This window comes from Pelodiscus sinensis, chromosome 20 (assembly GCF_049634645.1).
Source record: "Pelodiscus sinensis isolate JC-2024 chromosome 20, ASM4963464v1, whole genome shotgun sequence".
NCBI classification, from domain to species: Eukaryota; Metazoa; Chordata; order Testudines; family Trionychidae; genus Pelodiscus; species Pelodiscus sinensis.
In genome coordinates, this window is record NC_134730.1 from 23,841,175 (window position 1) to 23,853,675 (window position 12,501).

Below are 12,501 nucleotides of genomic sequence, written 5' to 3' on the forward strand. Positions count from 1 at the left end.
ATTGTCTACTCACATACCAAAAGGCGGTGTCATGAAGCCCCATTATCTTTAAAAATTCCTTCAACCTCTTCTCCTTTTCTGCTACAATATGTATTGCCAAATAATACCCAAAGGGTGAGAAAGCTATTACTAGGTAAATTAAAATAGTTGCTCGAGGAAAATAATCTATTTGCAAGTCAGCAGCCTCTCCCATAACAACAGCTTTCGTTGATTCCAGTTCTTCCCAGACTGAACGATTAGTCTTCAGCTAAGAACAGAGTGAAAGAATATTTGATTCAGTTTTGATTTTATAACTCCACCAACCAAATAAAACCCAATCCTGGAGGCATTTATATAGCAACTGGCATAAATAGGCTGACAGATTTCCCTGGGATTTTAAATCAAATATGGCCTGGTGGGTTTGTAGGCCTGGGGCCTAAATTTCTCCATGATCCAGAATTTTATAGATCAAAAAGGAGAGAAAGATGATCTTCTATGGGGAGATGGAGACAGCAAGAAAACAAAACATTGGGCTGCCTACCTCCTATGAAGGAGATTGACCTATGGAAGAACTTGTCAAAGAATTAGAAAGAAGTAGTGGGAAAGAATTCAAAACAAACACTGTCAGGAACAAATCAAACCAATTCATCAGTTAGATCAGGGCTACTCAGAGCCCATGGCCCGTTTGTTTGTGGCCTGCGGTGAGGTTTGGGTTTACACGGGGCTCGACCCACGGGTGGGATCCTGTGAACATGGCCTCCACTGGGAACATGCCCCACAATGGCGAGGCATCTCCCAAGTGGGGGGAGCACTGAAAGGCGCAAGCGGACAGGCTGGCTGGAACAGACGGGTACAGGGTGTAGATGTTTCTAGCCCCCAGGGAAGAGGTGCTGGGAGCAATGGGGCATTGTGGGAAGTGCTTTGTATTCATGCCCGTCAGTGCGAAAGAAGCTATTTGCATGTACATGCAACCGCACTTAAGTTGCGGCCCTCGGCACGTGCTGTGAGTATCATTGTAGCCCTGAGACAGATAGACGTTAGGTAGTAAAACAATTAAGACCGTCAACTCAACAAAGCAGCAGCTTCATCCCGCTGCAGGACCGGCATACACAACTGCCTCAACTTGTGTTAGAGAAAGTACACATCCAAGTTTGGCTGCGCGTATCCATTGGCTTGTAGGACACCCTGGTATCTACTCTCCAGCCTGCAATGTCTGACGTTTTACAGAATGGCTCAAACTGTCAACCTGGGGCAACTGCTGCACACTCTCCACTCAGAATTATTAGACACTGGCGTTATGTCCAAGCTGTGAATAGAGCCCTGCATATCCGGGGGTAGCTGCTTCAATACTGTGGATACCCACTCAGGGCTCTCCCTCACCTCCCGCCTCGGCCAGCCAGGGCCGGCACCAGGCCTCTGCAGTGCTGGCAGGGAAAGACCACAGCAAGCTCCATCCAAGCAGGAGGGGCCGGGTGCTAGCTCTGCCCAGCTCCCTGCCCCCCGCTTGCTTCGTGAGCACTGACACATGGTGTCCCAGCCCTGGGTACCTGCTGCCCCTTTCCCACCCCCCGGGCCTACTTTTGTGCTGCCTGCTTCTTCCCTCCATGACCCTGCCTCCTCCTTGTTCATCTGTGTTCCCTCCCCTCCCCCCTCCAGATGGTTTGTGGTGGGGATGCAAGACAAATCCATATCACGGATCAGATGACAAGTTGAGCCTGGAGGATGCGGAGCTGCACGTTTGCACCCAGGCAGGGCTCTAACTATTAACCACTACAGTCATCAAAAGTCAAGCTAGCATGGCTGCGTCCAAGCACTAACCACATTCAACGCTCCTGACATCTCCCCACTATTCCTAATGAAACGAGAGTATTCACAGTATCCACTGCAAAGCATCCACAAGAAAAGCAAGGAGGCGAGTAACGCTGCTTTTCAAAACTTCCATGCCTGTCACTTTTGTTTTGTATCTGTCACTTCTGCATGTCGCTTAGCTAGTCAGCGGTTTTCACATCCTTACAACCTGCCATGGGAGCTACTCCCTAATTTTAAGATTTTTCTAGGCATCTTTTAAATCTATATGAAGTGTACGCTTGCTGTGCAGGTTAAACAAAAGCATACAGCTCTAAAAGATCCTATGGGATTGGTCCTGCTTTGGGCAGGGGGCTGGACTTGATGACCTCCTGAGGTCTCTTCCAGCTCTAAGATTCTAGCCCATATGAAAAGCTAGATCTTAAGTCAGCACTGGATACACACCAGCCAGTTACAATCTCTTCGGAGTAAAAAAGAGTTCTGGGGAATGAGAAATATTTTCCCCGATTTCTTAGCATCTTTTGTCCCCAACCTTATACATTGGGGTAGGGGGGAGGAAAGCAGGGGGCAGATCTTCCTTCCAGTCACCACTTAGACTAGTCTGAAGCGTGCATCCATTCAAACAACCCGTCTTGTTACAAATCAGTGATGGCAAACCACTTCGGGCACGTCTACACTTGCACCCTCTTTCGAGATGCAAATGAAGCTGAGCAAAACTGCAAATGAAGCGCAGATTTAAATTTCCCATGCTTCATTTGCATAATCGTGGACTGCCGCTAATTTCGAAATAGGGTATTTCAAAATAGCGGCAGTCCACGATTATGCAAATGAAGTGTAGGAAATTCAAATCCGCGCTTCATTTGCAATTTCGCTCAGCTTCATTTGCATCTGTCTCTCGAAAGAAGGTGCAAGTGTAAACATATTTTTCTTTTTAAAAAAAGAAGGGTAAGTTTCAGTGTTAAGTCAGTTCATTTTAAAACGGGCCAGAAGCAACGGGGGTGAAACATCTCCAGCCTGCCCCCATTTAATCAATAACTTTATGTTTAACTAATTAAACCGGATTTTACATCCCCGACTGTGCACATGGGTGTTTATATCGATATAACTTATGTTGCTCAGAAATGGGGGAAGGATACCCAAGTCATACAAGTTTTGCTGACCCAGACTGTAGTGTAGACACAGTGGAACAGGACAAAACAACTCTCATTACAAAAATGCCACATGAAAGGCCATTTAAGCAATTTTGCCTTTTCGTTTTACTGGGTGATATTTACCTGTATAATTGCGGCATCGATACAAGCTTGAAGGGCTGCAAATCCTGAGTGCCAGTATCTAACAGATTCACATTCCTTTGATAAACTGGAACAACTGGCTATGGAAAAATAAAGACATTTTGAAGCAAACACCTGGAGTTATTTGTTTCTTATTCAGGATGTAAAATACTGTATCTAAAGGAAATCCATTATTATGGTGGGAAGAATTTCTTTGGTATCACAAATGTAACCGACACAATCTCATTTATACCACTATAATAAAAAGACCTTTTCTATGAAGCAGCCATAAAACTTGATAAGTATGTTGTAAAATCGACAGTAACTTCACAAGCCTATGGCTGCTATTAAAACAATCACGCGATAGAGCCAGTTGTGGGATAACTTTTCAGCCACTTTGTGGAGTATAGGTGGAGAACGACTATTCTATGTTATGGACAGAAACCTGCCAAATTAATGAAAACCAAGCTTTTTTGCAGTTATGAAAGTAGAAGGACTTCAAGCCACCGTGAGGAGATTCATGCATGGACTAAAAAAGCCAGGGAAACGAAATGATGAGAATAAGCTTGACCTGTGAATTCTACCGTAACACTTTTGTGAGAAATAAACAACTTCACAGGGAATCATTCCTAGAATGAAAATGCAACTTTAAGACAAGTTTCTAATGGTGAAAAGCTGTGTGTGAAATACAGACCTTTACTTAAAGTTTAGACTATCTACACTTCACCCTCTGAAGAATATTTTTCTAGCATCCTTAAAGAAAGGGAAGAGGATTTGCAAGATAACACCCTCCAGTGGTGGTGAAGTTGGTGAGGATGCTGGGGATATCATTACAGCTTCTCATGTCCTAATGGTATCATACTTTTCAGAGCTTATCAAAACAGAACCAATGCTGAAATCCTGGTACTACTAAAGTCAGTGGAAAAACTGCCCCTGCCTTACATTTTCACCCCTTGTTTTTACATGCTTGTGAAGAAGTCTGTTCCATTCGGGCACTCTGTAAATACCACCAAATTACTGCTACAGAAAGACAATCACGTAACACAGATATTTGTGCCCTAACTATCCCTGTAACCACTCCCAGTATAGGAAGGCAACTCCCAGCATTTTTAAGGAAGTTCTCTATCAATAACAATCCAGCACATCTCCTGTGCATCAAAATGCCCCAAACAGTGAAAAACAAGGTTTTCTTTCCCCTTTCTTATTGTACTGCTGCTAACACCACTGCTGTTTATGCGCCTTGGCTTTCTCGTGATAACGTCTTTCTTGTGAGATACCAAAGTCTGCACTTCACATCACATATGATGTCATAACAAAAACAGGTCAAATTTCCAGTTCACTGCCTTAAAAGTAGTCTGTGTATTTACCTCTTGATTCTACATTGACAGAAGACACTGAGACAGTATCAGGAAAGAATCTAAGCTGGTAGGACATGGAATCTTTGAAAACTACCCCAACAAAGTTTGAGGGCTTAAAAGTACTAGCCTCTTGCAGATCTTCTTCACTGAAAAATTCTTCTGTAATTACATCTGTAAAATATTAAAAATGAGAATTACACCAGAATACCTCTGAGAAAAGATCAAAAGTTAACTATGTATTTTAAGCAAAGATTGTGTCATTTATAAATAGGGCTACTTGTTTTCAGAATTTATGTCCAAATTTTGGCCCCATTAAAATTCATACCAAGTCCAGTATGAGTTTTTAAAGGAAAACACATTTTAAAAATGAAACTTTGCAGGGACTCAAAAACATTTATTGTTGCAATCAGAAGCCACATATCACTCCCAAATGTGAAATTCATCAGAAAGAACTTTAAACCATCATATCAGGATATATATTAAAAAAAAAATTCAAGATTCAGGTAGTGGTATCAGGGCTTCTTTTCCTCTTGGCAGTCATCTGTCAGAGGCACCATCCAAGTTACAAGTTCCTAGGAGGTTTTGGAGGGAGAATCAGTTTCAGCTACACAGCTGTGCCAGCTCTGCAATAGAGGCACAACCTAACTGTTGGAGGATTGGGCCACAAGAAATCGGATGAGGTTCAACAAGGACAAGTGCAGAGCCCTGCACTTGCGATGGAAGAATCCTAAGCATAGTTACAAGCTGGGGACCAACCAGTTAGGTAGTAGTTCTGCAGAAAAGGACCTGGGGGTTACAGTGGATGAGAAGGCTAATGGCATATTAGGTTGCATTAAGAGGAGCATTGCCAGCAGATGGAGAGAAGTGATTATTCCCCTTTATTTGGCTCTGGTGAGGCCACATCTGGAGTACTGTGTCCAGTTCTGGGCCTCCCACTACAAAAAGGATGTGGACGCATTGGAGAGGGTCCAGTGGAGGGCAACCAAAATCATTAGGGGGCTGGAGCATATGGCTTATGAGGAGAGGTTGAGGGAGTTGGGTCTGTTTAGTCTGCGGAAGCGAAGAGTGAGGGGGGTTTTGATAGCAACCTTCAACTTCCTGAAGGGAAGTTCCAAAGAGGATGGAAAAAGGCTGTTCTCAGTAGTGACAGATGGCATAACAAGGAGCAATGGTCTCAAGCTGTGGTGGGAGAGGTCCAGGTTGGATATTAGGAAAAACTATTTCACTATGAGGTTGGTGAAGCACTGGAATGTGTTCCCTAGGGAAGTAGTGGAGTCTCCATCCCTAGAGGTGTTTAAGTCTCGGCTTGACAAAGCCCTGTCTGGGTTGATTTAGTTGGGATTGGTCCTGCCTAGAGCAGGGGGCTGGACTTGATGACCTTCTGAGGTCTCTTCCAGCTCTATGGTTCTATGTTCTATTTTTTAAAATCCATTTTAAAACCAGATACTGACGTGGTACCAAGTGAAACCTTTATTAAAAACAACTCGTTCTGTAGTACACACAGATCTAAATCTAAAAGCCCTAATTAAAACAGAATCATAGAACTAGAAGAGACCTTTAAAGGGCATTAAGGCCAGTCCCATACACGCAGGGCAGGACCAAACACCATCGAGATCATCCCTGACAGGTGGTTGTCTAAACTGCTCTTAAATATCTCCATTGATGGCGATTCCACAATCTCCCTAGTTTATTCCACTGCTTCACCACCCTGACAGGAAGCTTTTTCTAATGTCCAACCTAACCCTATCTTGCTGAAATTTAAATCCTTTGCTTCTTGTCCGATCATCAGAGGTTAAGGAGAATAATTTTTCACCCTCCTCCTTGTAACAACCTCTTAGATACTAGAAAGCTGCTATCATGTCCCCTCTCGATCTTCTCTTTTCCAAACTAAACAAACTCAATTCTTTCAAACCTCCCTCACAGGTCATGTTTTCTAGACCTTTTTTCTCTTCTCTGGAGCCTCTCCAATTTGTCCACATCTCTCCTGAAATGTGACACCCAAAACTGGACATAATACTCCAGTTCAGGACTAATCAATGCAGAATAAAGTGGAAGAATTATTTCTTGTGTCTTGCTTACAACACTCTTGTTAATGCATCCCAGAATGATGTTTGCTCTTTTTGCAACAGCGTCACACTCATTTCCTACTCTGTATGTGTGTAATGGATTGTTTCTTCCTAAGTGGAGAATTTTGCATTTGTCCTTATTTAATTTCACCCTCTTTACTTCGGACCATTTCTCAAGTTATCAAGATCATTTTGAATTTTCATCCTCTCCTCCAAAGCACTTACTTGCAACCCCGCCCAACTTGGTAGCATCCGCCAACTTGATAAATGTACTCTCTGCACCATTATCCAAATAATTAATGAAGATATTGAACAGAACCAGTCCCAGAATGGATCCCTGCGGAACCCACCTATTACACCAGTACAGTAATTCCTCATAGATACATTTCTGAAAATGTTTGTGCGAAGCGAAAATGTGATATGCGGGGTTGCATTTCAGGTGGTGGTGGCAAAGTCAATTTTTTGTTGGTGCTGGGTTGCCAACATCAACATTAGATATCTAGCAACACAAGTCGCCGTAATTTGTTAAAACACAAAGATAAACACATGAGTGAGCGGAGGAGCGCTGTGACTACGTGTATTCATCCGCTCATGCGTATTACCACTGTTTTCACCAACTTATACTGCCGTGCAAAGTAGTCTGCCACTTGATAATTTTTGTGTTATTTTGGGGACGGTTGTGTTATTCGAAAAACATTCCCTAAAAAAAATCGTGCTATTGCGAAAATGTGTTAAGTGGGCATGTGTTAAATAAGTAATTACTGAAAATCTGTTAGTTAATGCAAGGTAAAATCTTTTTAGTTTGATGACACTAAGCCCAATCCTGAAACCCTCACTCACGGCATGAGTCACTAAGGGCCAGATGGACAATACAGCAATTGATACTGTGGAGATTGATTTATCATGTCTATCTCAGAGGTCATAAATCAACCACTAATTACAGTGTTGTCGAGTCCAGCACTCCACTTCCACAAGAAGCAGAAGAGGAGTCAACCGGAGAGTGTCTCCAGTCGACATGCCACAGTGAAGAAACCACAGCTAGCAGATCTAAGACATCTATTTCAGGTACGTTATTTACAAAGCTGAAGTTGCTTAATTTAGATGGCTCTCCCGAGGCAGTGTAGACCAGCCCTCAGGCGAGTCATCCTTCACGTCAATGGGACCACTGGTGAGAAAAAAGGCTAGTAGTGTGAGTAAAGGCTACAAGATTGAGCATGTGATTGGCGTCGCGCAAAGCTTATTATCGGCTGAAGCAGACAACGATGGCATCACAGCCCTTTCAAGATCTCAGCAGTAGAGGAGAGAAATACTGTTCAATCTACCTGAAGAGGATAAGCTGATCAATCATTCAAAGTAGTACTAGTGCATTTTCCGGCTACATGCAAAAAAGAACCCAAGATATGGAAGAATAAAATAAATACAATACCATCCGCACAGTATTCAAGAGACACTTTCTGCATGATTTTTCTTGTCATGTTTGTCACTGGCGTGTAGCCAAGAACCAAGTTGCTGAGCATGGAGCGATCTAATGCACCAAGATCAGTGTTGGGTACCTCATCAAACTTCCTATTTGGATGCAACATGCTCATTAGTATAAGCCAAAATAAAAAAAATAGTGGAAATAGGACTTCCTGTTGAAAAAAAAAACAGAAACAAGACAATGTAAATCTCTCACGAAGTTTACTTAAATTATAAATGCTGCAACTAAATGACTGTGTCCTTTTCGAATTATTTGTTCATAAAGCTTCCTGCACGTTTATTACACTACATAAATAATCATTCCTATCCCAGCTAAGAGCCACAGGATTTTGCTAACTTGGAGTGAACTTGGAAAACTATCTTAGGAGGCATCTTAGGATGCAAGTGCATCATTCTAACTCCTGGCAAGTTATAAAAACCCAAGAGCAAGCTCTGTGCTTGCACTGAAGTGAGTGGATTTACATGGATGAAGCTGGTGGGAGAATTTGACTTCAGGTGTTTTAGTGTGTGGTCTCTTATCTAGCACGATTTGGCTTTTGGTACAAACTTAACATTTGCGTTAACTGAAAATGAAAAAGAACATGTACATATTTCCAGCCACAGAACAGGTAAACAAGTCAAACCAAGCCTGGTCTTGCCAAACAACTACGTGAATTGTTCTCTTGTTGACCTTTGCAGATCCCTCTACAAACTCAGGTTTGTCACATAATAGAGCTGTTGAGTAAAATTTTATAATAGGTCAATTTTAGAAATGACACCCTCACCTATACTTCCAATGCAATATATTACTCATTGTATTTTTTTAAATGTATTGTTCTGTGTAATGTTAACATTTTGGGCTCCTGTTAACATTACACAAAAGGACCTTTCAGCCCAGACTTCCAGAGTTATGTGTATTCATATGGCTCATGTGCCAGACCAGAGGATTCTAGCTGGGAATGCACTTTCTAGTTCTGCCTCTCTCGTGCGACCTGATGCTAAGCAAGCTACTTAGCCTGCCTGCAACCATTTCCCCCATCAGCAAAATGGGTATTAGAAGGCTTCATCAATGTTTCATAACGTGCTTTAACATTCAAGGATGAATGAGAAAGCACTCTGAAATATGATGTTCTCCTCAACAACACTATTTTCTTAATTATCATTTAAACTATTTATAAACATTTGATTGAATGGTTCTTAAAAGAAACCCCAGCGGGTCGGTGCTATTACCTAATTGCTCTTAGTAGTAGTTTTTCCTTGATAAATAAAAGTCATTCTAAATATAATCCTGCATATATGTAAATCTACCTTAAAATACCGAATGTTAATTTTACCACAGTTGGCCAGTTATACTCTCTAGAACATGAATAGAAAATTTGATATTACCACATTAATACACAAAGACATACAGCAAGCATATTTCTATAAAAACAAGGAGTCCTGTGGCACCTTCATAGCATCATAAAATTTGAAGAGACCTCAGGAGGTCATCGAGTCCAGCCCCTTGCCCAAAGCAGGACCAATCCCAACTAAATCATCCCAGCCAGGGCTTTGTCAAGCCAAAACTTAAAAACCTCTAGGGATGAGACAATTGCCACCTCCCTAGGAAACCCATCCCAGTGCTTCACCACCCTCCTAGTGAAATAGTTTTTCCTAATATCCAACCTAGACCTCCCCCACTGTAACTTGAGACCATTGCTCCTTGTTCCGCCATCCATCACTACTGAGAACAGCCTCTCTCTATCCTCTTTGGAATCTCCCTTCAGGAAGTTGAAGGCTGCCATCAAATCCCAAATCCCTCCTCACTCTTCTCTTCTGCAGACTAAATAAGCCCAAATCCCTCAGCCTCTCCTCATAAGTCATGTGCTCCAGCCCCCTGTGCTCCAGCCCCCTAATCATTTTGGTTGTCCTCCGCTGGACCCTTTCCAATGCGTCCACATCCTTTTTGTAGTGGGGGGCCCAGAATTCAATGCTAACACATTTATTAGGGCACTAGAAGACTTACCTGACATTACTTGGGTCCTTCAGGGCAGGGGGCTGGCATTGGGGGGCGGTGCAGCAGTCAGAGCTGGGCCTTGGGGATGTGGGGGGAGGGGGTAACAGTGAGGGTTGGGGATGAGGAGCGGCTCAAGGCAGGTGATCCCATCTGGGGGTGCTTTCTTCCTCCCCCAGCTGCCTTTTCCTGTCCCCCCCCCACGCCCACTCCCCCAGAGACCAGGGGTCCAGGGGGTCCAGAGGCCTTTTGCCTTCCCTCCCATCCCCAAACACCTCCAGCCACCAGGGGCATTCCCCCCCCCCCCTGCACTGTAGCCAAGATCCTGGGTGGGAAGGGTGTTTGGGGAATGGGGGCAACTTACCCAGTCTGGTGGCAGGCAAGATGGCAAAGCCCCAGTCCTGCTGATCACTCTCTTGGTAGCGTGGCTGCCCCCAGTGGCCAGTCTCAGTATCACATCCCTCCTCTCTGTGCCTCCTCCTTTTCCATGTATTGGAAAACAATCCCATTCCCAGCACTTCTCATTCTCTTGGCACAACCAAACCCTGGCCTTACGTTAAGAGGAAGCTGTCTACCAAATGTGGTGGCCCTAGTTCTTACCATTTAGGAGGTTTTATATATATATATATATATATATATATGGAGCTATACCATCTCATAGAGCTGGAAGGGACCTTGAGAGGTCATCAAGTACAGTCCCCTGCCCTCACAGCACCACCAAGTACCATCCCTGACAGATTTGCCCCAGATCCCTAAATGGACCCTTGAGGATTGAACTCACAACCCTGGGTTTAGCAGGCCAATGCTCAAACCACTAAGCTATCCCTCTTGAACCGATGCACAGAGAGACGCCCAGACATTTCCAAAATATACAGATAGGTGCGCTTTCATTGCTACAACCCTTTCACTGATTCAATGCAAAGCCTTCATAGGTTTTCATAGCGAAAACATCAGGGGAAGTGGGTTTTGCCCATGAAAGCATATACCCTAACAAAATCTTTTAGTCCTAAGGTGCCAACCGAACTCCTCATTATTTTTGCAGATACAGCCTAACACATAAACCCTCTGATACTATTTCTAACCGAAGGATGATAGACGGAGCTAAGGTATTTTAGACCTAAGTTCAGACCAGTCAGTTATTCCCTCACCAATCTGAGACAATTTAAGAAAGCTTTGTTTTGTTTCTAATTCAGCTCATTTTTCATCATCAGCCACAGCCACAGAGACTAGTAAATAATCATGGCACCAACCTGTACACTACTCTTCTTGGTCCTGCACTTAACCAGGTAGTTCTTGAATAAAAGAGCTTTTGTTTGTCTCCACACGCCTGCCTCTTCTGCAGTTTCTGTGGCCATTTTTTCAAGAGTCACCTGTTTAAAAAAAACAAAAAAGAATCTGAAGCGACCACTGTTTGTTGTACCGGTTTACGTTTTTGAATGTTAAAAAGAGACACCATGCGCCAGTTAATTGTATTGTCCTAGGCCACTGAAATTTTTTTCCATTGTGTAGCCAGATCCCACCAGACATTAAGAAGTTTGCACAGATACGCACTCCAAACACGTTTTGCTATCACAGGACAGATGTCAAACTGGGTTACCTTATGGCAGTTTGGCATACGGATACGTCTTTTGCAGAATACAACCTTCTATGCCAGCAAGTAAGTTTTACATCTTAAATAAAACTCTAGCCCTAATGGAATTCCCCCTCCCCCTGATAAAATCATGCAGTGACATGTGCCTGTTTTTGGAGACAGTCTGAAACAATATTTCTGAGTGGTGTCAACTACTCCCGTCCATCCCAACAGTGCAGTAACGGCAATGTAAAAGGCAGCTTTGTTATCTATTTCAGTATGAGCACAGCATGCAAGAAAGAGAGAAAGCATCAAATTATAAAAAAAAATGGTATAATTTACTGACAATTTATCTAACAGTTGTACAATCTACAGCAAGTATCATCTCATCTGTGAATGTCTGAAACACTATCCTTTTTTATTTCCTTAATTAACCCGTTTTGAGGCTGGCTTCATGAATTATGAAAGAGTACTATGTGCTGTTCTTTACAGAAACAGGTCTGAACATGTTTTTCAAACAAGACAGGTAGACTACAGCCAAGGTTGGAAATCACAGGTGGATTTTAGTCCTAATTCTACCACTGACTTACTGTCAGGTTTTGGGCAGCTTACATAATCTGTATGTGTCCCCATTTCCTTGGCTGCAAAACAAAAACAACAAAAGCTGATTCCCTGACAGAGATGTTCGGAGACTTAGTTTATGCTTCCACACCACTTCAAAGACAGAAGCCACACTAATGATTAGCAGTACCACCTTCAAGCCCTTTCCAATGGAGGCTGACAGCACAAAGAGGTGACATCATATCCTTAGGAAGAGGGTGAAGCATGATTTAGTGCCCTTCTAGCTACTAATTTGTAAAAACATGTCTGTCCTTTATTAGAAAGACAAGAAGTGGAGAGGGAGCAGGGACAGGATAACGTAAGAATAGATAGGTAAAAAATGTACAGTTTCCATGACGGCCAATAAACTCTGTGTTCGATTTCCAATTGAAAGACAACA

The 12,501-nt window shown here is 42.9% G+C and overlaps 1 protein-coding gene across 6 annotated transcripts in view; it reads right to left on the minus strand.

The window, feature by feature from the left end:
- The window catches only part of ABCA5 (ATP binding cassette subfamily A member 5), a 127,723-nt gene that overhangs the window by 61,070 nt on the left and 54,152 nt on the right, over nucleotides 1-12,501 (minus strand). For 5 of the 6 annotated variants that reach the window (XM_075903998.1, XM_075903997.1, XM_075903999.1 and 2 more), the window contains exons 3-7: nucleotides 11,182-11,301; nucleotides 7,907-8,111; nucleotides 4,424-4,585; nucleotides 3,060-3,157; nucleotides 18-247 (exon numbers count right to left, since the gene is read on the minus strand). In XM_075903998.1, coding sequence (XP_075760113.1) covers nucleotides 18-247; nucleotides 3,060-3,157; nucleotides 4,424-4,585; nucleotides 7,907-8,111; nucleotides 11,182-11,301 — 815 coding nt within the window. Of the gene's footprint in view, nucleotides 1-13; nucleotides 248-3,059; nucleotides 3,158-4,423; nucleotides 4,586-7,906; nucleotides 8,112-11,181; nucleotides 11,302-12,501 lie in introns of those variants that run through there. The other variant, XM_075904003.1, reaches the window with a different exon arrangement.